This window comes from Mandrillus leucophaeus, unplaced genomic scaffold, assembly GCF_000951045.1.
Source record: "Mandrillus leucophaeus isolate KB7577 unplaced genomic scaffold, Mleu.le_1.0 Scaffold123, whole genome shotgun sequence".
Taxonomy (NCBI): Eukaryota; Metazoa; Chordata; class Mammalia; order Primates; family Cercopithecidae; genus Mandrillus; species Mandrillus leucophaeus.
The window spans coordinates 2,693,786-2,721,004 of NW_012100654.1; the positions used below are offsets into that span (position 1 = coordinate 2,693,786).

Consider the following 27,219-nt stretch of genomic DNA (forward strand, 5'->3'; position numbering starts at 1 on the left):
TGAGACAGGGAAGGGTCATGAGGTTCAGGCTCCCATCCCATCATTCAGCTAATTTTCTAAAACTCTTGACTGTTCCTGATGTTCACAGGCCAAGAGCTGTCTTCCATGACCACAGACTATACCCATAATCCTCACAGTCACGAAAGCCTAGGCAAGAACCATAAGTAATTCCATACAAATCCACCCTCCATAAGAGAAAAAGAAAATTAAGCAATGGTATTAATGTGGACAGTGACATAATGAAACAGGAACAAGCTGGCTTGGAGGCAGGATCTAGCTAGGCATAAATAAGTTCACAGAACCCCCAAAAGGTAGATATAAGAAGCACTGTAGACCCCCTTGCTGTCTTGAAGTGGGGCAACACTGCTTGCTGTTGAGAGGTCGCTGGGCAGGGCTGCCTGTTTTTCTCTGATTAGAAGGGCAGTGAAAAGAAACCGACAGAGAGCTCGAAATGCAAAGCATCATGCTGTTTCCACTTACAACCGCTTTTGCCCCAAAAGTCCTACTGACCTGAACTTATATAAATAAACATCAGAACAGGCAGAGATTTTGCTCATTAAATCATTAGCTTTAGCTTTAGAATGTGGAAAGTTTCCCGGCTAATCCTGCTACGCATGGGAATCTGGCCCTCAAACAGTGAAAGAAGCCCAGGGCATCAAGAGTTCAGTTAAACTCAGAGACTGGTCAGCACATTCCCTCTCTTGGGAAACTCCTGGGATGGGGCAATATCATCAATCTCTTCTATATCTTTAGTTCTTCTTTTCTGAGTGTGTTCCAGACATGATCTCATCTACTGTCACCATATCCCCTGAAAAATAATGATGGCAATTTACATTTGCTCTGTGCTCTAGACTTAAAGTACTTTTAAGTACATTATCTTACTGCATGCCTACTTCAACTAAAATGGAATCGATATCGTTCCCATTTTGTAGATGTAGAAACTGAGGTTTGGCAAGGTTAGGGGAACTGTACATATAGGTGGGGTGGCTCTGGCCTCCCCTTCAAGTATTCTAATCCCTGTATCCTTCTCACTGGATCTTGTTGCTTCCCACAAGGAAGAAGGCAGGAAGAATCTGTAACTCCCATTTTGTTGATGGGGAGATTGTGGCACTAATTTTTCAAGTGATCTTTGTGTGAGGCATAGAGTGAAGAAAGGAAAAATCTAGGAAATTATCCTTAGTCCAGGTCATCTGGCACCCTGAAGTCATGATACAATGTAATTTCTTGGAGTAAATCCCAAACTTTATACTATAATTTTTAAAATTTATTTATTGACATATAATAGTTGTACATATTTTTAGAGTAATGTGATATTTTGATACCTGTATGCAACATATAATGATGAAATCAGGGTAACTGGGATACCCAAACCTCGAACCTTTCTAACTTTGTAAACTTGCAAAGTTTCATCAGAGTGACAGCTACAGCAGGTGAATCAGACTCAAGCTCTGCATCCCAATAATCCTCTTCTCTTAGCTGTATTTTTTTTAAGCAAATGAAACTGACCTTGGGAGTTCCCAAGACACTAAAAGAGTCCATAGGTCCAAGCCTCCTGAAGAGAAAGAAAAATGAAACATGTCCATTATATGGATTTGGAGTTCCCTTTTTAGCCTCTTCCATGGCTTCCTTCCCTTGGTGATATTTTAAAATTCTAGGCAGGTGATGAGCCAAAGTCCACCGGAGCTATTTCAATCCATATTTGGCATTGTTGAGGCTCAGATATATTGTGCAAAATAGCCCATGGTGTGAAACACCATGGAGATATGTAATTATAGCTGAAGTTGCCAGTATTTGTTTTGTTGGCTCCTAGATTGCAGTAGGACAGCTGCACCAATCTCTATTTAAATCCAAAGGGCAGTATCTTGGGCTAGCTGGGCATATGCCTTGTGCATCCCAAGACAAATAAAGGCATCAATCCTGTTGAGGCTTGGATGTCCTCTGGTATCTGCAGGGGGCCATAAGAACTCAGTTCCCTCTGTCTCAAACCTGTCTTCCTTTCCAGGTGGAATAACTCAGATGTAATTATCTGTTCCTGTCTCAACTTGGCAGTGGGCTTTTCTCCTGTTAAAAATTTATTCTGAACAGAATTGGTTTATGAAAATGCCTCCAGTTGCTCATTGGCAGAGAAAAAAGACAGATCTGCCTGGTGGGTTGCTCTTGTTGGTGATGTGTGTTTATTTTTTGGTTTGCTTAATATATTGCCTGAAGCCCTTTTCCTCAGGGCTCTTTGATACTGGTTCCTATTCCTCATTGCCTGCACCAGCTGCCTCATCTACCCACATGTTCTCAAATCTCTTACCCGTCAGCCCCCACAACCTGATTTGCCCCCATTACCCTGAACGCCTCGGCCAGGAAGTACTTGCTTCATGGAGGTTTCAGGGGGCCTAGAAAGCATTGCCCACCTCAAATCACATCTGGACCAGTGGGAAGGGATGAAGGAGGAAGAGGAAGAGGAGGAGGAGGAGGAGGAAGAAAGAGGCTACAAATGTTACTGTTTGAAACTGTCCCCACCACCACCACTGCCACCATCGCTCCTCCCCACCCCAGCCGGTTTTATGGACTCAGAAGGTCCTCATAGCCCTGTAATATATGCACACCTACAATGAGGAACTGGAAAGGCTTGGGAGGGTTCCTGTAAATTGCCATTCTCTGAAGCTTTCTCTTGGGAAGAAATTCTGAATGCTTGCCTTAAACCCAGCCCTGTGTCTTCAATGCTAGTGTTGCTTCTCTTTACACACTTATAACTGTACCTGGTTTTAATAGCTTGTAAGTTACTAGAATCTAGAAAAGAATATAAAGTTTTAATATTAAAAATGCCACAGCAAAGAAAAATAACACTGTAGATATGCATCTATTACCATGGCGATATCATTAAATGAGAAAAGCTGGTAACTAAATGTACCCATATACACATAAACAGAGGAATAGCTGGAAGAATAAACACAAAGTATTAGCAACTGTTAGACAGACAACCAAGTGGGTGGATTATTTCTGTTTCTTTTTGCTTGTCTGTATGTTTTATATCGAAAAATATGTAACTTTGTAATTAAACTTAAAAAAGATAAATAAAATTAAATTAAATTAAAAAACTTCCTTTAGAAAAAAAATCAGAAGGAAGGTTGACTAAACCCAGTTTTTTTTAATTCCTCTGACTGTGTGTGTTCTAGGAGTGTGAGCCTTGCCTCCTCCACTTGAATGATCCTCTCTAAGCCTGATTCCTCATATGGAAAATATTAATAGTAACTCTATAGAGCTGTTTCAAAGATTAAGTGAGGTATTCCTTGTAAAAGCGTGCCTTCAATAAATGGTAGTTATTATCAGTTATTCTTGTATGTTTGTCTTTATAGCATAGGTTTAAAACCTTACAAATACTTTTCCAAATCTTTTCATGAAGGCAAAATAGTCTTGAGAAATTTGCATACATTCCTCCTATATGCAAATTCATCACATGCTCCCTCTTCTTTCAGCATAGACAAATGCTGGCTTCCCCAGCAGCAAGCATACTCCTGAGGCTCACCCTGCTCACGGTGTCACAGAAACAAAAGAAAGGGGGAAGAGAAAGGAAGCTGATTCTGCTTCTCTTAATCTGGGCAAGTTGACATTTGTTGAAATTAATTATTGGAAGACATGGTAATAAATGGTTTGCTTTCAGAATCAATACTGGGCAGATGAGAAAGCTTTCCTCTGGAATAACTTTCCCTGTTTCCTTTCTAAACCACGCCAATACTCTCTGAGAGACAGTAACTATATTCTTCCTATTCTTCTCACTGTGCAAGGTAAAATATGTTGTCACATTTGTGAAACTTGAGTGATTCCACTCTTTCTGAGGAGGGCCACTAGGCAAAGAATCCTTTAGAAGGGAGAGTCTGTTCTCACTTGGCTCATAGTGTCTCTCTACTTCTTTCTCCCTTTTCTGGGGCCCCATGGCAGGCTCAGCTCCAGCCCAAATTGAGTCGCACCAAATTGAGTCGCACATCTCACTGACAGGCTTGTCCTCCATATCAGATTCCACTGGCAGTCAATGCAGTCTTGCCCTGGTACTCAGTTTCCATAACTACAATTTTGTCCTGTTCCTAAGAGCCAGCCATTACCTTACCAGATACCTCAAGAATCCTGCCTCTGAACTGCAGCCCAGTGGCTACAGCCTGGCTAAGAGCTTCCCAGGTGCAAACTGTGCAAGCCTCCACCTTGGGTCGCTGAACACCACTGGCTCCTGGATGCCCAGCTGCTGGGTGTCCCCTGCCCCTAGGCAGGATATACCATTACTCTATTGGCTTTCCTTGTTTGACTGGTCAAATAGGGCACCCACCTCTTCCATAACACTTAATGCTTGATGATGTTTGTCGCTACCTGCAGCTGATCTGTCCTCTTGGCACCTGGCCATCTCAAAGCACAGGCCTACTCTTTCCCACATAGCTAAGCAGACCATTCCACGCTGAATCTTGAGAGATGACAGCATGGCACTTAACGGCTTTGCCTGGAAGGGAGTGAAGCTTAGATATATTCTATCACCAGCCACCGGCACCAACATGATCACCATTTGCTGCCACAGAGACCGCCATTTATGGAGCATCTCCTAAGAATCAAATTCTCCATTAGGTACTTTCCATATATTATTTCTCATCTCTACATCACTCTTCAGGGTAGGTGTCACTCTCATTTCAGAGAGAAGAACTCTGGGGCTCAGAGAACTTAAGTGATTGTCACAAGGTCCAAGGCCAAAAGTGGAAAAAAGAGACTGACCCCAAATGCTAGGCTTTTCTTCACTATACCATATGCCCCAGTAGAGGGAAATCAGAACTAAAGGGGACACCTCATATGGAGATAGGGGACTACTAGGGGGGTAGGTTTTTGAAAGCTAGGACATTTCATTAGTGATAGCTTAACTTTAGCAAAAGGTAAAAGGAAAGGGATGAAATAACCATCTGGTCTGGGCCAAGTGTAGTCCACCATTTTGTGCTAGAACATAGAAATGAAGACTCAGGCCAGATACTGGCCAAATCAATTGTTAACTAGGCCAAGCTCCAGCAAAGAGCAGAACCAGCTGTCACCAATCATTCTTACATGTGCTTCAGATACACCAGAGGACAGGCAGAGAAGGGCAAAAGTCAGTCATATGCGGCCTGAGGCTGCATAGACACCTTTTGGGTTAAAAAAATGTCATGGAGGATCAGGAAGGTGACCTTTCGTGAGAGTCCAAGGGAAATCTTAGAGGCAAGAAGGGAAAAAGTATCCCTTAGGGGTCCTGCAGTCACAGTGCTAATGTGAGGCGAGCTGCCTGAGGGATGACCCAGATCCACACACGGAAAGAGGGCTAGGAACTGGCTCTGGGACGGAAATGAGGACCACACCAGGCCTGATCCCAGAGACATCTGAGGTTCTTTTGAATCAAGAGACTCCACAGCAGGGTGGTTGACAGCCTGGACTCTGGAACCAGACTACTAGAGCTTGAATCTGAGCTCCACCACTCACTAGGTCTATCAACTTCAGCTACTCATTTAGTCTCTGTGCCTCAAATTCCCTATCTATAAATGGGAATTAGAAATATATATTAATAACTCATGGGATGTTGTGAGAAATAAATAAGTTAACATAAGAAAAATAATTTGAACAGTGCCCAGCACATAGAAAGTACTCAGCAGGTGTTATCATTGTTGTTGTTATGAAGGCCATTTCCGTCTCAAAAAGGAGAAGGAAAAAATGGCAACCAGTGAACATTGGTTATATTGAATCAAAAGCAGTCTGTGACTAGAAGAGTTGTCTTGGACTCAAAATCAGTATGCTGAATACAAAGTCAATATACAGTATACCACTTCTATCTAATTTTTGTTTTGTTGTTGCCTTTCAGATCTCTTTGAAAAAGACCAATCTTACTCACCTGTAACAACAGCGAGTTTTTAAAAAGAGAAAAAAAGACGTCCTTACATTTCAGCTAACGAAGAGAGAAGGTTAAAGCCACCTCTGGTGGTCAGGCTCAGTGTGATGAGAATGATTCCAGCTGGATAAATCATGGAAACGTAGTGGAGCTGGGAAAATGGACACAGTAAGTACAGCCATTTCTTCTTGTCAAGAGTGGTTTCCTATAGCTTCATCTGAATTTTTTTGGCTTTCTTTAATTAAAAAAATACAAAAGAGTCCAAAGAACTCACTCAAAATTTGACTCAAAAGATGCTTCCTCTAGAGTGCCAAACCCTGCACTGGGGCTATTCAGGGTGACCCCTAGCACAGGGCAGTCTTGCTAATTCTGTCAGGATAGTACTCAGTTATGTTTCAAGTTATGTGGTTCTGGAGCCTGTGTTCTTATAAATATTCATCAGATCTACCTCTCTTATCATTCTTAGAGCTGAGAGGGACCTCAGAGATCATCTGGCCTGATAACCGCCCAACAAAGGCATTCATTCCATATCACTCATTCGTTTATCTTTCAAGTGTCCATTGCATGTCAGGGTTACCACTGTGCTAGGCATTGGTTTAAATAGACTGAGACAAAATTACTGCTCTGAGGAAGATCACAGTCCAGTCAGAGAGTGAGGACAGCATAAAACTGATTATGGCACTGTGCTAACTACCATAATAGAGATATGACCAGAGTAACTAGGTGACTAGAAAAGGGGCATCCAATCCAAACCAAGGAGGCCACAGAGGGCTTCCTGGAAGAGATGATATTTGAGACAAGTGTTTGAAGGTGAATAGAAGCTGGTCAGTTAAAGGAGTGAGAAGGATTAAGGAGACAATATTGAGACTTTAGAGCAGAGCATGCTCAGGAAAACAGGAATACATGGTGGGATACAGGCAACACAGGAAGGGTAAAAGCTAAAACCAGACAAAGTAATGGGCAGGTCACAAAGGGTTTATATTATTAAGAGTTTGAACTTTATCCTGATGGGAAGCCATCTACAGATTCCATAACCAATGGAGATCATGATGAGACTGAATTTGAGGAAAGCCACTATTGTGGCAGTGTGAGGATAGATTTAAGACAATGACTGGAGTCAGGGAAAACAGAAGGCTATTGCAGTATTCCAAGCAAGAGATAATGAGGCTCTGATCTAAGGCAGTGGCAATAGGGATGGAAGGAAAGAAACATACGAAAGAGGCAGAATCAATAAGACTTTGCAATAGACAATGACGAGGAAGAGCAAGGGAGGAATCAAGAATGACTCCCAAGTTTCTGCCTCAAGCAAGTGGGTGGTTGGTGGCCTTCACTGGTATAAGGAATGTAGGAATAAGAGCACATCAGAAGGGGTAGGAGGTGATATAATAAACTTTGGACACACTGAGTTTAGGAACCCTCTGAAAATTGCAGCAGAGGTGTCCACAGAGCCAATGGGTTTACAAATATGGAACCCAGGGGTGAAACCAGAAATGAGACATGGATTTGGAAGCCATCAGAGCAGGGGTGGCTGTTGAGACTGAGAGAGAGTCTAAATTGTTCAGGGAGTGTGTATAAAGTGAGAAGAGAAGATCTGAGGAACAAATCCTGGGGAAAAGGGAAAAGAGTTTAATCAGGACCAGTCAGAAAGTCATAAGGAAACCAACAGGGCACGATGTCCCAGCTCTTTGGGGGGCCAAGGTGGGCAGATCACCTGAGGTCAGGAGTTCAAGACCAGCCTGGCTAACATGGCAAAACCCCGTCTCTACTAAAAATACAAAAATTAGCTGGGCGTGGTGGCAGGCACCCATAATCCCAGCTACTCGGAAGGTTGAGGCAGGAAAATCACTTGAACCCGGGAGACGGAGGTTGCAGCGAGCCGAAATCATACCATTGCACTCCAGCCGGGGCGACAAGAGAGAAACTCTGTCTCAAAAAAAAAAAAAAAAATCTGTTAAGTGTCTTTTGGATTTAGCAATAAATAATAAAGTTAGCAAATAAAACCAGAGAGTCCTGTTGGAGTCCCTGGAAGATTAACCTCAGTGGGCCAGAGGGAACAAAAGCCCAATGGCAGGGGTCAAGGGGAATGGAGGAGGTGAGGAAGTAGAGGTGGCAAATACAAACTCTTCTATCAAGAACTTGGACTACAAAGAGAAGGAGAAACAGAGGGGAAAGTAAGAGTTCAGAGAAGCTATTCTTGGTGGCTTGCATTCGTATTAATTTGTTTTTAAGATGGGAGAGGCCAGGCGTAGTGGCTCACACCTGTAATCCCAGCACTTTGGGAGGCCAAGGCAGGTGGATCACTTAAAGTCAGGAGTTCAAGACCAGCTTGGCCAACATAGTAAAACCCCATCTCTACTAAAAAGATAAAAATTAGCAGGGTGTAGTGGCTCATGCCTTTGATCCCAGCTACTTGGAGGGCTGAGGCAGGAGAATCACTTGAATCTGGGGGGCAGAGGTTGCAGTGAGCCGAGATTGCGCCACTGCACTCCAACCTGGGTGGCAGAGCGAGACTCTGTCTCAAAAAAAAAAAAAAGATGGGAGAGACTTGAGGGTGTTTAATCCTAAGGAAAAAAGGTTGCCTGTATCAGAAAACCTCCAGTGAGAAGAAGCATACTATATCACAAGGCACTTCACTCTGGTTTGGACAGCTCATAAAAAAGCAACCTGTGGTTAGAAGTTACACCTGAATTAAGCTAAAATTGGCTTCACTGTACCTTTTATTCTTATTTCATCTATAGGAAGCCTTCAATTATCAAACCCATCATCCCCGCCTTCCATAAAACGTTCTTTACTTGAAACGGAACATATCCAGTTACTTCAGCTTCACAGTCCTGGTAGCCTTCCAACAATCGTGGTGTATTTTGTCAATATCTTTTTAAAAATATATTTTCCAGAATTAGGCACAATTTTCCATATGTGATCTAAACAATGACAGTATAATTATTATTTCTCTGGTTTAGATATTATATTTTAATTTATATTATCACGCAAAAGCCTTTAACATTCCTCTCTGCTCTAAGAATAAAGTCTAACTCCTTGCATCTACAGGTCAAAGTTCTTGGGAGTTTAGACACAAACTACAGTTTTTGAGCTTTTCTACAATGATTCACATTCTACCACATAGAACCCTTTGCTCTAACCTACTTGACTGATTTCATTTACAGAGTCACAGACTTTTCCAGGAGATTCCAGGGAGCTTGAGGACTCCCACTATGACCATAGTTTTCCTTGACCAGAACTGAAATAATCTCAGAACAGCATTTTCCATATCTTCCATTTCATGGAGCAGACTATGGTCCTCTCCACTAACATGATGGCTCATTTCTGTGTTCCTCTTATCTTCATATTATTTCTGCATAAGGTTCTACCCTCAGGTTTGTAGATTTCACATAGATATGAAGCATTCTGATACAATGTCACTCCTCCCATTAGAACAAGTCCTTTCAACAAAGAATCCTCTTCTACTGCCATTTTCTAGTTATGAGCTCAATATCCTGAGGTCTCAGTACTACCTATTATATTTATCTTCTTGTGTTAAAAGTTTAAGTGCACTACTTGTTACACATGCCTTTTGTTGGTTTATTTATAAAGAAGCCTAAAAATATTGTCTGCAACCTATATTCTTGGTATTTTTTTAAACCTAAGGTTATCTAAGCACATTTTATTTATAACACACTTTTTCTATGTCACCTGTGTAAAGCCTAACATATCTGAATTTGGCTTCACTGGGTTAACTTTCTCCCTCTACTTTAAAATTCATTTAAATCTTTCTATATAGATTATCAAGGTTTCTGCCAACGTATATCCTTCCCAGTCCTTACAAGATGCACTCCATCCCTTGCCAGAAGCCCACCATCCTGGCTCTGCAGAACACAGTTCAGAAAACTTTTTGAAACACCATCTACATAGGCAGGCATTTGTTTCTCAAAGCTTCCCTTCTTTGCTGTAGTTACTGCCATTACATGGAACGAGAGATAAAAACACCACCTGTGGTTTCAAATCTTCCAGTTTGTTACTCAGAACTTAAGTCATTAGGAACAAAGCCCCAATTTCTTCTGAATGTGCCATTTGTTCCCCAAAGGAAGCAGCAAATGTGAGTGACAGTTCATGGGGTTAACAAGAGGTTCATGGTAGGCTCTCTACAACATCTTGGATATTGGCTCCTGCCCTCTCCCAATTTTCTACATCATATCCACACAAAGTGACCTTCAAAACCCTTGACTGGAAGTTAAGATGTAACATCTTTTTTTATCCTGAGTGTGATCACCAGACCATCTCCCATCAGCTCATACCAGTAACTTCTCCCTAGTGCTCCAGGGAGGGAAGGTTCTGAATCCAACCCAACGGGAAACATTTCATGCAAGATCCAAAGACCAAGACTGTCCTTTATTTCTTTGCTGCTTCACATTCCTCCACTTTCCCACTTCATGACATTAATTTTTCTGCATTTTCCCGGCTTTCTTCCTCACTATTTTTTTTTTTCATTTGCCTAAGAATCTTTCATCCTTGCTAAGAAGCTAGAGTGTGAAAAAGCATCTATTTAAGCTCTCCCACCTTTTCCTTCTGCTTGCATTTGCAGCTGCTATAATTGGTCATCATCTCTGGCAAGAAGAGAAAGAAGGAACTTACTTTGAAGGTCACTGCATCATTGCATATTAATTGAATTGCCAGATGAAGTAGCTTTTACTGGAAATGCCCCTTGAAAACCTTAAAAGAGCAAACATTAAGCCTCCTTTCATGCCACGGAATTTCTTAGAAGGTTAGGACATGTTTGATGCATTTTTTAAAATTAGATTTTGAGTTCCTCAAGACAGAAACTGTGGAATTCTTAACTTTTCACAGTGCCCAACAGAGAAACTTGATGGGAAATGAAAATTGATGAGGGCTATTGTTCAACTCTGAGGGCACAGACCTTCCATCTCTGTGGATTATCCTATTTTATTTTGCCCTTATTACTATGGTAGGTTTGCTGATTGTATCTTCAGTGTATCAGAGTATCTTCAGTGGGCGAGGTCACTGATAAATCCACTAAAATGCCTTTCCTCTATTCTTACCTACTTTGAATGATTTTTTTTTACAGTTCCAGTTTTACTAAGTCAACAAAGTATCAAGATAGCACAATGCAGTTGCCTACAGAGTTCAGAACATTTGTCATCATTGACTCTTTCTCTTACCACTTGTTTGGATTATCCATTCATTCTGTTAATTCTTCTTTCATAATAGCTCTTATTTTTTATTGTTATACTTTCAGTTCTGAGGTACATGTGCACAACGTGCAGGTTTGTTACATAGGTATACATGTGCCATGTTGGTTTGCTGCACCCATTAACCCATCATTTACATTAGGTATTTCTCCTAATGCTATCCCTCCCCCAGTCCCCGATGCCCTGACAAGCCCCAGTGTGTGATGTTTCCCTCCCTGTGTCCATGTGTTCTCATTGTTCAATTCCCACTTATGAGTGAGAACATGCAGTGTTTGGTTTTCTCTTCTTGTGGTACTTTGCTGAGAATGATGGTTTCCAGTTTCAGAATGATTTTTTTAAAGTGTGTTCTACTCAAGTTTGACAAAAAACAAAACAAAACAAAACAAAACAAAAAATCCACAAGGGTTGGACAGATAAACAAGTAACCAGAGATTACAGAATAAAGTACTTAATTGTGCCCATGGTTTTCTATTTCTTTAAGTCTTTCTTTAAATTGTCTGCTCTTTCAAAAATGTTACACTAATACTACTTAATATGCCTAGCTGCTTAAATGTGATTTGGTGCTCTGAGACTTCAGATAATATATATTTGAATGTAAACACTTGCTAATTTTTGACTAAATTAGCATACAGAAAATCTGGCATTTCAGATAATGAGGCCATAAAGCAGGCCACTAGCAGAGCAGGCACAGCTGTTATGTAAACCACAGGCACTTGAGTACTGTCCTACCTCGTAGTAGCAAATATCTCATGACAATTAACAAATAACATTACCACATTCTATTCCACCACCGGGGCAGACATGGACACATCTATCCCCTGACAGCCATCCTATTATGGGCAGCAACTCCATCTTACACTTGTTTATATTATTGATGATACCTAATGTACCACAAAAAATATGTGTCTCTTAAAAACTGTTCTACTCGGTGGCCTGAGTCATTTGATGAGATTATAGGCAAACTGAGTCCAGTATTCGACCTAAGGAGCAGGAGGGGTTCCCGCCAGTGCCCAGGTCTTCTGTTTGAGCACGCACAACCTCAGCAGCTTGGACTAGATAACTGTAGACACAGATCCCCTGGTGTATCCCTTCCTGGACCTTCGCTCTGAATGTTGGCTTCCTCCCTAGGGAGGCTGTCATGACTGCAAAGCCTTTCCCCAGTCAGCTCAGCTTCTAGGTCGGCTATTCAAAGAGTGCCATCTGCAGGATGAACTGAGGACTCAAATATTTAATTCATCTTCAAAGGGTATTTGAAGAATTTGTTTAAAATTTGTTCAAGAGCTATTAAACACAAAAGTTAAAGTTTAATGAAGGATAATGGATTGCCACATAAATTCTTCAAAGCTATCATTTATGTCTATTTTAATAGCTGCCCTAAATGTCTTTACTACAAAGACTAACCACTGGTAAGAATCACAGATGCCTCCACTATCCCAAGAGTGGAGATGTACTTGTTCAGGGGCTTTACACTGCCTCAACCCCTCCCCGTGGGTAGCCATTCCCTCTGTTGAGGGCTTGCTTTTCCTTTCAGAAGGACAAATTTCCAGGATCTGTGACAGATGTAATAGCTCTCTTTCTGCTTTGATTCAAGACAGTTTTTTGAACCTAAATACAGAGAATGGGTACTCAGAATTCCTCTCTCATTTTCAGTCTCAGGTAAAGGAATCCTAAATGATAAGGCTGAAAGAGGTCCCTTCACAGAATCACGACCCTTTAGAGTATTGCTTATAAGTTACCCCAGGCTCCTACCCCGCAGCATATATAGCCTTCCTGACCACATCTCATAAACAGCAACCCAAACAAAGAATAAGAGTGTCCATGCTTTGGGCTTTCTGTCATTGCTCTTCTTACTGAAGAACTTTTCAATTCCTGATTAAATCCACTCCTCTTCTCCCAATGGCCCTCATCTAATTGAGAGCAGAAGCAAGAGAGAAAGAAGAACCCTTTCCTGCCTAGATCACCCCATTTTCACCACCTAAACATGGCAATCACGCAGTACAGAACAAAGCAGGTCTCAGGCAGGCTGCTACAGACAGCCAACCTGCCTTCACTGTAGTCAGCATTGGTTTTCCTATGTGGACTAACAACCCCAGGATGCTGGGCCGCTCCATCTCCCAGAGTGGGGACCACAGAATAAGGTAGGATTAATTCCCCAACTACAAGATCCAGCTCTGGAGGCTAATTTCAGGGTAATGAGATGGCTCACGAACCCTAGGTAAAGTGCTCCCTTCGTAGCTCATATCTGCTTTTCTCCTTTCCAGAGCAAACACTCCTCCTAAAAGGATGAGCCTTTTGGAAGTTAGAACTCTGTCTTCTCTTTCAAAAAAATACAGTCTTATCAGAAAGCAGAGTCAGGGAGGTGTGGATCATGCCAGTGGATTACTCATTGGAAGGGCCAGAGGAAAGTTGTAATCGATGTCAATAAGGGCGGCAACATCACCCACCCTCACCCCCTTTGTCTTTGTCCCACACTTTCCATAAGCAAATGGGCACTCAGAAATGAATTTTATGCTCACTTCCTTTACCTCAATAAGGAAGGACAGCATGGAATTAGGATAAGAACATGACTCTGGAATCCAACAGACCTGGGTTTGAATCTCAGCAGAGCCCCTGACAAGCTGGATGACTTGGGCACATGGAAGAACTTTCTAAGCCTCAGTGTTGTCTTGTATAAAACAAGGCAAATACTACCTATCACTCAGGATTGGCATAAGATATATAATGGAAACATAAGCTCTCAAAAATGTGCCCATTCTTTCTTTAGCATGAATTTAAATTCATGTGTTTTTGTTGCTGATGGAAAAGCATTGTCCCACATGAAAGGAGTATCAGGTATCAGCGAGAAGGTGGAGGAACAGTCGGGAAAAATGGGCCTGGGGTGGCCATGGGTCTTGCTTGGTTGTAACAAAATGCAAAAACTGTGGCCTATAATCAAAACATGGGCCTACAACCAAGGTTGGCATTGCCTCTGAGGCTATATCAGGCAGAGGGCAAGGAGGATTGAGCTGGGTCAGAGCTATGGGTAGCTTTGGGGATGTCCTTTCTAAGTGAGAAGTGCTGAGCCATAGGACAGCCCACAGGCAGAAGCACCAAAGCTATGGGATGGCCCTATTCCAACAGACCACCCCACGTACTACAACCTCCATTCTCAGCCGTCAGGGGATACATGTGGCCCTCTCCCATCCTTGGCTCCCTAACAGCCTAGAGAGGAATGACCCAGGATGCATGGCCACTCAGATATTTTAGATCTGTGCTGCATCTTGCCGAAGGTCCTCACTGGCTAGGAGGCTTTCTTTTTTTGTATTGTGGTAAAATGTAACAATATAACACTTACAATTTTAACCATTTTAAAGTGTATAATTGGCCGGGCGCGGTGGCTCAAGCCTGTAATCCCAGCACTTTGGGAGGCCGAGATGGGCGGATCACAAGGGGTCAGGAGTTCGAGACCAGCCTGGCCAACGAGGTGAAATCCCATTTTTACAAAAAATTAGCCAGGTGTGGTGGCAGGCGCCTATAATCCTAGCTACTCAGGAGGCTGAGGCAGGAGAATCACTTGAACCCGGGAGGCGGAGCTTGCAGTGAGCCAAGATCACGCCACTGCACTCCAGCCTGGGTGACAGAGCGAGACTCCGTCTCAAAAAAAAAAAAAAAGTGTATAATTTAGTGGTATTAAGTACATTCACAGTGTTGTGGTGCAACTATCACCATCATCTATCTCAAGAACTCTTCATCTTCATCTTGCAAAACTGAAACTCTGTATCAATTAAACCAGGGGTGTCCAATCTTTTGGCTTCCCTGAGCCACATTGGAAGAAGAATTGCCTTGGGCCACACATAAAATATACGAATGACAGCTGATGAGCTTAAAAAAATTGCAGAAAAATTCATAATGTTTTAAGAAAGTTTACCAATTTGTGTCGGGCCACATTCAAAGCCATCATGGGCTACATACAGCCTGTGGGCCATGGGCTGGATAAGCTTGCATTAAACAATAGCTCCCTATTCCTCCCTTACCCCCAGCCTCTGACAACCACCATTCTACTTTCCATCTCTATGAATTTGACTACTCTAGGTATAAGTAGAATCATAAAATATTTATCCTTTTTGTGAATGACTTATTTCACTTAGCATAATGTCTTCAAGGTTCATCCATGTTGTAGCATATGTTAGAATTCCCTCCCTTTTTAAGTCTAAATAATATTCCATTATATGAATAGACCACATTTTGTTTATCCATGCATCCGTCAATGGACATTGGAGTTGTTTCCACCATTTGAATATTGTGAACATGGGTATATAAATATCTGTTTGATGGCTGGGCACAGTGGCTCACGCCTGTAATCCCTGAACTTTGGGAGGCTGAGGTGGGTGGATCACTTGAGGTCAGGAGTTCGAGACCAGCCTGGCCAACGAGGTGAAATCCCATTTTTACAAAAAATTAGCCAGGTGTGGTGGCAGGCGCCTATAATCCTAGCTACTCAGGAGGCTGAGGCAGGAGAATCACTTGAACCCAGGAGGCGAAGGTTGCAGTGAGCCATGATCACATTACTGTACTCCAGCCTGGGCAACAGAGCGAGACTATGTCTCAAAAAAAAAAAAAAAAAAAAATCTATTTGAGTCCTTGCTTTCAATTCTGTTAGGGATACACCCTGAAGTGGAATTGCTGGATCTATGGTAATTCTATTGTTAATTCTTGAGGACCCTCCACACTGTTTTCCACAGTGGCTGCACCATTTTACACTCTCATCAACAGTGCACAAGGGTTCCATATGAGGCTTTCTTCATCTCACAGGCTGGGTCTAATCCACCCATACTCCCTGGGCTCAGGTCACTGCTGACATGGTCTTTCTGGCTCCTATAAGGCCTCTCAATTTTCAGCATATGCTTGCAGCTCCCCTAGAGAGGCAGTAATGCTCCATGACCTTCCTGTTCTTGCTCAGTTGTTGACATACCATCTCTTTTTGCATCCATAGCACATAGTCTGTCTAGGGCTGGGAGCCTCCCTGGGTGAGGCCTAGGGCTCTGCACAATGCCCAAAGTGGGGCCCACATTGAGGGCTGTCTGCCTGGTGGGACTGAAGTCAGCTCTGGCTAAAGCAGTGATGTGGCAAAACCTAGTTCTGTCATCCTCACTCCTTCAGCAGCACTTACCCCTCTGTCCCATATGGGCACCCTCCCTGCCTTATTCTTCATTATTTTGTTTTACATGGCAGCTGATCACACCTGATAAAATAACTGGAGAGTAGTATTTCATCTTGAAAATGAAAATTCTCAGGACCCATTTGGAAAACTCCCCAGTGGAGAAATATAACAGAGTTAGGATAACATTTTTAAGATGAAGGCTCTGAACAAAAACACTTTAAAACAATTATACTATTAGACAAATGGCCAGGGCCTCTCATACAACATCTTTGCGCAAATTCAGAAATGGTGCCCTTTTTGGATCAGGTGTGCAGCTCAGCTAAAAGACTGAACATTATATAAATGGAAGTTTAAATATTGTCCAAATGACACCAAGGCAGGTTCTTTGGGCACATTCAGCCCTGTGAGTGCATGGCTGGTGAGCAGGTGTCACCTGTTTCTCCAGGTCCTGGAAGGTATGTGGCTTTGTAAGTAGAGCTGGGACTGATTTTTAGCTCTCACTCACTGGCAGTAACAACCATAAGCAGCAGCCCTGGGGTGATGAGGAATCTAATAATGTCATTCCCTCCTGCCAGCACCACCTTGTGGACAAGGCATTTTTAGATCACACCAGCAGGAAGATTTTTTTGAAAGATCATAAATATGGGCAACTATTTTACCACTCACCTAGAATCCAATAGAAGACAAAGGACTCCTTGCATCAGGCAGGAAGGCAGCCCAGCAGCCACAGGCTATCAACCCAGCAAGCCTCACCAAACACCAAAGCCACAGCGCTGGTCTCCCTCATCTAGACACAAACACACACACACACACACACGCACGCACACACACACACACACACACACACAGAGCATCTCACCTGAGCCACCTCTTCAAAGTCATCGTGCCTCTTCTGCAGGGCCCGGGCTCGATGTAGGGACTTTCCAACTCCAGTGTGTTTGCTGAGAAAGGCCTCACCATGGTTTTCAATCCAGTCCAACACCTGGTCAAAGAAGGATAACAGCAACTATGACTTCCTAGCAGAAGGAAAGACACGTGACAACATGTGCAACTGCCAGAGTCCTAACCACCCCCACATCCCATCTCAATTGTAAAGCAGCAGTTCAGGTGGAAATGGTCAATCTGCTGTGAGTTCATGGGATTTCATCACTGTCACTGGCAATATCACAGTCCCACCCTTAACTAAATTCAACTTACCCTTTTTGATCTCCATATTATCCGTCCATTACTTTTTCCATTTTCTTAGTTCATTATTTTAAACAAGCTACACACCAGGCACAGTTTAACCCCCTCACCACTTCTACCCAATCACATAAAGATATTGGCAGGAAATTAGGTAGTAGCAGTTTGGGCAGTATCTTGGCCCTCATTACTCATCGGTCACTCTGCCATAAGAATGCAAACAGCAATGGCAACCAGTCATGGGGATCCTGCCTATTATGCTCCTGGGACGCCCCTTCCTAATCTTGAAAGCAAAGTCCAGGGTAGTCAGTCCCCAGTTGGATGCTCATGATATCTGAACACTAGGACAATAGCCCCCTCTGGCTTCTTTCCATCTTCCTCCTCCAATCGATACCAACTAACCAAACAAACAAATGTATAAATTAAAGTATTTGCATCCTAAGTCCTTTAGTATCTGAGTCTCTTGGGAAGTAGTGGAGACTTTATGTTCTTTCAGGCTAAAGATCTAGTGATTTGGCTTCAATACAGTTTCTTTGGTATTTAGAGACACTGGAACACAGAAGCCTGGGCAATAGAGGGGTGAGAGAGAGGGGAAGCTAAGAAGGGTGGAAAAGAAGTTTTCCTGAGGGGCACTTGAGAGGCAGGATGGAAATCCCTTAGTAAAAGCCTTGACGTGCAGGGAGGATCAAAGCCTTTAATACTCATTTTGCATTCTTGCAGATGGCCTAACAAAAATGCGTGCATCCCAGAGATCATCTTTTGATCTCTGACAAGTTGGTGCTCAGTAAATCGGGTGACCACAATTAAATCAGAATTACAGTATAGACACACCTGTTATAGATCCTGCTAAAACTCAAGTGAGTCCACTCACTGCCTGCAATATTAACCATGAACTAAACATTTGATTAATGATGTACTAGCCTTTCCAGATTTTGGAAGAACTTATTGGAAAATGACTTAGATGAACTAGGTCTATTTAAAAAGATGGTTTAACTCATTCCTGTGTCTCAGACGGATTGCCCTGTAGCAAACAGAGGTAGAACCAAATCATTCCATAGACTACAGGCATGGGAGTTCTCTGACATTTGGGATATTTTAATATCTGCAGTGTGCAAAGTGCGAACATTTTCAAAGTCTTTGGTGACAGGATCACAAAGCCCACATTATGATTGTGCTAGTTCAGAGAAAGGTACATATGAATATAAAAATGAGGCTTAACAAATATCCACTTAATGAAGACAGGTGGAGTAATTGTCCATCATCATGAAGAAAAGAAGTTTTTTGTAAATAAAAAATGAATTCATCTAAACGTTATCTATGGATATTTTAAAAACTTTATAATATATTCTGGCAATATACATATTTTAAGTATTCTGGAGGCACAGCCCTAAAAAGAAATTGTGGTAGTGCCGAATTTTTACCTTTTGCAAATACTGAAAGGCAGCACTGAAAGGAACTTTACATGTTCCTCTCTTAGAAGAGCCTACATTTCTCTAGAATTACTTACGGTGAAACTTCAACCAAAAAAATCAAGAGAGTGTATTTTTACTTGGCTTGCCACAATTAGATCTCACAATTCTGTACTGTCAGGGGATTTATGAGCTTCAGCATGCAAGGTCAAAGGCAAATACTTTGTAGTCACAAAGTTTCCCGTATATTAGGTGCCAACTATAGTAAAGTTTTAGGATTTTAAGGCATAAACTTTCATCAATCCCTTCTGAAAACAAATTGAGGTTTGAGGATAATTTTTTGCATATTAAAGAACTACCAGTGGTCGTTTATGAATGTGTTGGAATTTATAACAGATTTTTCAGACCACAATTTTTTAAATTTAGTTTTGAGCACGTAAGTATGAATTGCTTGTCTCGCAGTGTTTTCATGAGTTTTATTTCATTTTTTATCTCTAGCTTTAAGAAAATTGGTTATTCTGAAGTAAATTGGTTGAAGAGGAATATTTTCCATCTACTAGTTCACCCACATACAGCGTCTGCACTCCCCAGAAACGATTTTACAACTTTTAAATATTTTTTAAAAGGCAATTTGTTTCCTTTTTCAGTACTTTGCTTTCTTTAAAATGTCAATTTATTATTAGTTAGTGACACTTAGTTTTACTTAATTGGCTATGCCTTCATCACTTAAAAACCTATTTCTTTCATATTTGAGAAGCTTTTACTTCATTTTAACATAACTTTGATTGCTCTGTGATGTTATAGTGCCATCATTTAGTCCAATTTCTGCCATTAGAATTGAAGCTGTAGGGAAAATATGTGCAATTTCAACGAAAGTTCAGGAGCTACGCAGAAATCAATTTAACAAATCAAAAAGCAAATAATTTAGGAAAGTTAACAAAATTTCTTTAGTAATCCAGACTGAAAAAGTACTCGCGGCTAGATAAACATAGTCAATATATGAAGTACTGTTAAAGATTCTAATTTCTATTTTATTTCAGATGGTTCATTTAGAGCCATCACTGCGTCATACACGTATTTAGACCACACACCGTCTCGACCCTGATTCCATGTCCTCCAACCTCGGGAGTACAATCTGACTTTCCATGCAGATCCTGCGCAGCAGAGAAACATGTTCCTGAGCAGACACCAGCAGTGCCTGACAATTACATTACACACTATAAATTTATGTGTGGCTTGAGATTCTAGATATTTGTCAGTTTCTAGTGTGTTCCATTAAGATAAATCAGGCTCCAGAATCTGAACATCACTGGTTAAAGAATAAATTGACTTTCTAGTCAAATCCCAGACCCTACCTAAGTACAAGCGTCCATCAAGGTACTCCTTATAATCTTATTCCTGAATAATTTCTCCTCATCTACAAGGCATATTTAAAATACTCAATTACCATCATAGTCAGGGTATACAGCATGAGAGTCATTCATACCTATCGATGGCTCTGAATTGGTATTTGAGCATTTCTAACTTTGGAGGTTTTATCTTTTTGTTTTCGTCTGAGGGGTCCTCAGGCAGCAGAGAAGCATGTGTGGGTATGTAAGTATTCACATATTCAGATATTTATTTAAATAGTCTTATTGTACCACAGTGCCAGGCACTAGAGCAGCTCTGGAGAGGGGGGAGCAGCAGTAAAAAGGCAGGCATGGCCTGATGCTGGGAACTCAGTCTACAGGGGTAACAAGCACTACACACTAAATCATACAATTCGTCATTCATTGCAAAGGTGAAAAGTACCAACAGCCAAATGCATCTTCTCTGGGGAGTCACAGAAGGTTTCTCAGGAGAAGTGAGGTTTAGCTGAGATCTGAGAGAGAGTAGGATTTAACCAAATTAGGAACTGAAATGACCAGCATGGCTTGCATAGGGGATAAGTAGGAAATGGACCCTGCAAAGGCAGGTACCAGATTGTGGTGAGCCGTGGTGTGCTGAACAGAAGAATCCAGTGTTCATCCTAAGAGCCACTGAAGAGCCGCTGCCAGGAGGATAAAGACACTTTTCATTTCCAGTTAAAAATTATTGCTCTGACTGACTAGGTGCAGTGGCTTATGCCTATAATCCTATCCCTTTGGGAGGCAGAGGCAGGTGGATTGCTTGAACCTAGGAATTTGAGACAAGCCTTGGTAACATGGCAAAACTCTGTTTCTACAAAAAAATTAGCCAGGCGTGGTGGTGCACACCTGCAGTTCCAGCTATGTAGGAGGCTGAGGAGGGGGGATCCCCTGAGCCTAAGAGTTCCAGGCTGAAGTGAGCTGTGATATCACCATTCCAGCCTGGGCAATAGAGTGAGACCTTATCTCAAATATATGTGTGTGTGTATATGCGTGTGTGTGTGTGTGTGTATAAATATATATATAGCTCTGACTGCTTTGTGGAGGATCAACTGGAGAAGGCAAGAGTAGAGAAAGGAAAACAGGAGGCAGAAATTCTGACAAGACGTGATGGTGACTCATGCAAGGCCAATGGCAGTGTCTATAGATAAGACAGATTGGGGGAAAAGAATTGCCAGGACTTGGTAACTGGCTATGGGGGAGATGCAGAGGCAGGCAGTAAGCCTGACCCCCAGGGGCATGTCTTGAATATCTGAGTGGAAGGTAGAACTAGTCACTGGTACGGGACTGAATGAGTTATGAGGGGTAGCACAGACATAACGTATTTTTTTTCTTAAGATTTTTTTCCCTTTCTATGCTCACACTCTTGTTCTGAGAATGACTATGGAAAGGGATACTCGTGGGCATAAGTGGCAGTGACTTGTGCCCCTGAACTTGAATGGGAAATAGTACTCAATAATGGTTGTCAATCAGATTCTGGGAAAGATGTGCCTTTAGTTTCAAAGAAGTAATTTATACACTAAGGCTAAAAAATAAATTATAAATTGTTAATCTACCTAAACCCCAATAATAAAAGTTAGGAATGCCAAATCCATTTTAAAAACATAACTTCAACCTAATTGTCCATCAATGGATGACTAGATAAAGAAAATGTGGTATATATTGACAATGGAATACTATTCAACCATAAAAAAGAATGTAATCATGTCTTCTGCAGCAATATGGATGGAACTGGAGGCCATTATCCTGAGTAAAACAAGTCAGGCACAGAAAGACAAATATCACATGTTCTCACTTATATGTGGAAGATAAATAATGCAGACGCACGGACGCAGAGTGTGTAGTGCTAGACAATGGACACTGGAAAGGGAGAGGGGGTGGGTGATGAGAAATTATTAATGAGTACAATATATGTTATTTGGGTGATGGATAGCCTAAAAGCTCTGACTTTACCACTATGCAGTCTATGTATATAACAAAATTATACTTGGACCCTGTACATTTATACAAATAAAAATAAATAAATAAATAAATAAATAAAGGCATACCCTCAGACTTAAATGAAATTAACCCATGCATTCTCAAAAGGGCTTTTCACTGGGGTATACTTTTTGAGCAGCCCTTAACTTGACATACAAAGTCCCCTATGCCTGGCCCTACTCCCTCTTAACCCCACCTTTGGTGAGTTCCTGCCTCACCCCCAAACACCCTAAAAGCTGCCTCTCATCTCCTAAGTTTTGCTCTGTTTTCCCCGTCACTTTCCATATCCTTTCCTCTTGTATACCTACTTCCCAGGCTACCACCTACTTATCCTTTAAGCTCTACTTCAAAATCATTGGCTATGGAAAGCCTTAACTCCTTAATAACCCATCCAGGCTGAAGCGGGTGTTTCTCTTCTCTTATTCTGTTCAAACCACAATTATTGCCCACAGGCCTGTCTCTCACACTAGACTCCAACCTCTTTGTACTCCCAGGACACAGTGTGGTACTCAACACAGAGTGGTTGCTTAATACATGTTTAATTGAACTGAACTCAAACTGACCCCTCTAACGCAGAACTTTGGAGTGAATGTCTCCTGCTGTACACTCCCACTGTAACTCTCAGTCTGCACTCAAAGTTTTCTCTTTGTGCATCTCTACCTTCTCCACTGTCCCACTTGGCAGGTAGTTAGTTCCTAGAGGGATGTAAAGAGTACAGGTTTTTCACCATTTGTATGCTACCCTTCCCTCTCTTCTACCACACATCATCCTTGCCTGCATCTTGCACTCAGAAGATACACAATGACTGTTTACAGCCATGAACTGCCAAGTGCATATGTGGCCGAGGTCCCTGCCTTGCTTGTCTTGAGAGGAATTTTGCCATCCCATTCAGGAATGCCATCATTAGGGATAACAGTGCAGGTGAGCCCAGTCTCCTTGCCACTACAGCAGGCAGGCAGTCTTGTAACAACTTGTGAAGATCTTCTTTTCTCTGTCTTGACTTTTCAACCAGAAAGCAGTCTTTTCCAAGAACAGTCTTTTCCAAAAGAGATGCTCACATCCTCGACTAGAATTGAAAGCTAACCTAACAGCCATTATGCATAATTCCCTAATCACCCCCTTTCTTCCTCATCTAATTGTGTTTATTCCAACCAGCATACAATCAAGATGCAATGCCTTTCAGAAGACAGTCTTTTCTAACTGCCAAGGAGAAGGGAAAATGTTCTGTTCTTTTTTTTGAGATGAAGTCTCTCTCTGTTGCCCAAGCTGGAGTGCAGTGGCATGATCTTGGCTCACTGCAGCCTCTACCTCCCAGGTTCAAGCGATTCTCCTGCCTCAGCCTCCTGAGTAGCTGGGATTATAGGTACATACCACCATGCCTGGGTAATTTTTTGTATTTTCAGTACAGACGGTGTTTTGCCATGTTGGCCAGGCTGGTCTTGAACTCCTGACCTCAGGTGATCCACCTGCCTCGGCCTCTCAAAGTGCTGGAATTATAGGCGTGAGCCACCATGCCCGGCTGGAAAATGTCCTTTTGAAGAGAATTATTAACAAACAATCTCTGTATGGTGGCCATGAATGCATCTGAGCTCATGAGAAACCACTCTGGTCTTAAGGACTTTGTAAGTACCATTCCATGTGCCAGAACCTCTTCTTCTTCTTCTTTTTTTTTGGCGACAGAGTCTCACTCTGTCACTCAGGCTGGAGTATAATGGCGCAATCTTGGCTCACTGCAACCTCCACCTACTGGGTTCAAGCGATTCTCATGCTTCAGCCTCTTGAATAGCTAGGACCACAGGCACACACCACAATACTCAGCTAATGTTATTGTATTTTGGTAGAGACAGGGTTTTACCATGTTGCCCAGGCTGGTCTTGAACTCCTGAGATCAGGCAATCTGCTCACCTCAGCCTCCCAAAGTGCTAGTATTAGAGGCATGAGCCACAGTGCCCAGTCCCAGAACCTCTTCTTAAACGCATCCTCATTGCTCATTCATTCAGCTCTCCACTTACTCATCACCAGTTATCGCCATATGACACATGGCGTACTTGCTTGGTTTGGGTGTTGTTTTATTTCCACCCCCTGACTGTAAGCTCTATGTAAACAGGGGGTTCATTTGATTTGCTGCTGTGTTCTTCTCCGAGTATTTGCTGAATAAATGGGTAAACGAATAACAAATATAATTTGAAAACTTCCTGTGTGGGAAGGACAAAACCCATGAAAAGAAATGGAGATGTTTTGCAAATGTAGGCGGAATCAGAATCTCACCTCTCTGATCCCTCACCTGGTTCTCTCTGATAAGTCATCTTATTTGAAATAGATTATTCAGCTTGTGTCATAATTTGATCTACAGGGTAAAACAAGAAATTGCCTGATGTTTTAAGTAAACTAAAGATTTCTCCTCTCTTAATTTCTACCTCTCAGCCCTCAGCCTCCCACATTTAGAAAGCCATTATTCTGAAGTAAATGAAGGATCATTTATATGCCATCAGGCATCTACAAGACATTTTGTTCTGTTAAAGGTTCAAGTACACACAGTGTGAAGAGCACTCAGGAGAGTCTACCACATCATTATTTCTGTCTCTTCACACAGCACACTGAGCACTAGTTCTGAAGGGGAGCAGCTCCTAGGCTGCCTGTACCACCCAGCTCCCCATTGGCTGCAACTGGAGAGCATGCAGGCACCACTTGAAATGCCCAATTACCAGCAACTCATTTTCCGTCCCCTCTTTGGAACAAGTATGATCAAAATAAATGTCTTGCTATGGCAGGAGAAGCCATCATTCTTCTGAGAGGGCTCAGCGGAAACTCATTAGCAGGTGTACAGACTGTGCTTCCATTGAGAGCTGCAATTCTGTCTCCTGGCAGACCCGATGTCAGGTAGAAGCCAGCTGAGGGTCCAGAGACCCAAAGTCTCAGCTGCCCCTAACCCTTGGCCTCTCTAGCCCCAGCCCACCTGTACCTGTCCCCTCCCAGCACAGTGGAGGCTGGGTCCTCCTACCTCCCTGAGAGAACCTCCTCTGCCTAGTGCCTTGCTGTCTGTTTCTGGAGGCACTATACTTTTTAACACTAAGGCTTCAAACTCTTGCCAGCAGTTGTGAACTTTAGAATGCTTAAGAATCACCTGAGGTTCTTTTTAAATTATAGGCTCCACCTCATTCCCAAATTCTGAGTCAAGAAATGTAGAATAGGGCCTGATAATCTGTTTTTAAAAAGCCCTCCACTCTGCCCAGATAATTTTAATGCAGGGGTCCAAGGACCACACTTTGAAAAATACAGTTACATATTCATATGTGATGCCTCCTTCATTTTCTGTAACAAATGGAAAATTTTTAGTGATTTTTTTTCCCATAAAAGCTCCCAAACCTACACTTTCCCCATTACCCTTGTTCATGCTCTATGGCCACATACCATGCCTATGGTTTCCAGTCTCCCCTCACCCCAACTCAGCCCCTAAACTGGCACTAGATTTCCTCAAACCTCTACTCTGATTACATGTCTCCTCTGCACAGAATCCTTCAACAGCATCTCATCAATAATCATGCGTGAGTTCTTTATCCTTTAGCCTAGTATTCAAGATACCAGAATTAGCATGTTGAGATCAAGGACATGCTAAGGATAGGGATTGTTAGAAAAAAGGTACCCTGGATGGTTACTGTCTTATCACTTGTTAATATAACAATAAAAAAGGAATTGAGGACATTAAACATGTTAAAAATTGCTGTGGATCAATAAAGCCCTGAGGTTCACTATCTCCTGGCAAGAGACTTCTCACTGCCTCCCCAGGCTTCATCAGCCTCCTACCCCTGCCAGATGAGATGCCCACGTGCTCATCATGGAAGGACCACTTTTCAGTCAGGACAGAGTTTGTATTCATAAAATCAAAATAAATACCAAACTAAACACCAAGGGAGGAGCCCATGGCGGGGAAGGGAAGAGAGGCAAGAAGGAAAGTAGGGCAGAGAACAGAGTGGCTGGGGTATAGTATGGGAAATGGGGAACCAGGAAGAAGAGGTACAAGGAGTCCATGAGGTTCCAGGCAGGAAGCATGTGAGCATGCAAGAGGCAAGCCTCTAGCTCATTCCCCAGCCCTGCAGAGACTAGGGAACACACGGAGAGGACTAGAACCCATAGTCTTCTGTACTAGCCTCCTGCCACAGGGGAAGGGATGGAGTGCTTCCTCTAAGATCAGGGACACTAAAAAGGCAGATGGGAATGTTTTCCTCCCTCTCTTCATTTCAATCAGAAAGCAACCCTGACAAGCAGGAGCCTCCCTCTCGATCTGCACCAACTCAGCAGAGTCTCAACCTTGTGCTCTTTCTGGGCATACACTCTGCCCAAATAATCACCTATTATCTACTTGAAAAATATCTGAATGATTAGATTATCACTATTAAAAAAAACTTATTTGAGAACTTTAAAACTGCTAATTATGACCATGGGCAGATGGATATTATTCAAGATACATGCTGCAAATAATAGCATCAGTAATGCCAAGCTAACATAATTATAACTGTGAAAAATAAATGAGAATGGATAGTGTCTGTTTTGGGGAAATTTGTGTTAGTAATAAATAGTTATAGAGAAAGCATATGGAAAAGGGCTTTTGTTCTTCATTTGCTTGGTAGATGTTCCTCTATCCCTTTATTTTGAGCCTATGTGTGTCTCTGCATGTGAGATGGGTCTCCTGAATACAGCAAACGGATGGGTCTTGACTCTTTATCCAATTTGCCAGTCTGTGTCTTTTAATTGGACCATTTAGTCCATTTACATTTTAGGTGAATATTGTTATATGTGAACTTGATCCTGTCATTTTGATATTAGCTGATTATTCTGCTCGTTAGTTGATGCAGTTTCTTCCTAGCATCGATGATCTTCACATTTTGGCATGTTTTTGCAATGGCTGGTACCTGTTGTTCCTTTCCATGTTTAGTGCTTCCTTCAGGGTCTCTTGTAGGGCAGGCCTGGTGGTGACAAAATCTCTAAGCATTTGCTTGTCTGTAAAGGATTTTATTTCTCCTTCACTTATGAAACTTAGTTTGGC

The 27,219-nt window shown here is 42.1% G+C and overlaps 1 protein-coding gene across 4 annotated transcripts in view; it reads right to left on the reverse strand.

The window, feature by feature from the left end:
* Positions 1 to 27,219, reverse strand: part of KALRN (kalirin, RhoGEF kinase) — a 651,545-nt gene that overhangs the window by 373,580 nt on the left and 250,746 nt on the right. For all 4 annotated transcript variants that reach the window (XM_011971540.1, XM_011971542.1, XM_011971541.1 and 1 more), the window contains exon 10: positions 17,079 to 17,201. In XM_011971540.1, coding sequence (XP_011826930.1) covers positions 17,079 to 17,201 — 123 coding nt within the window. The remainder of the gene's footprint in view (positions 1 to 17,078; positions 17,202 to 27,219) is intronic.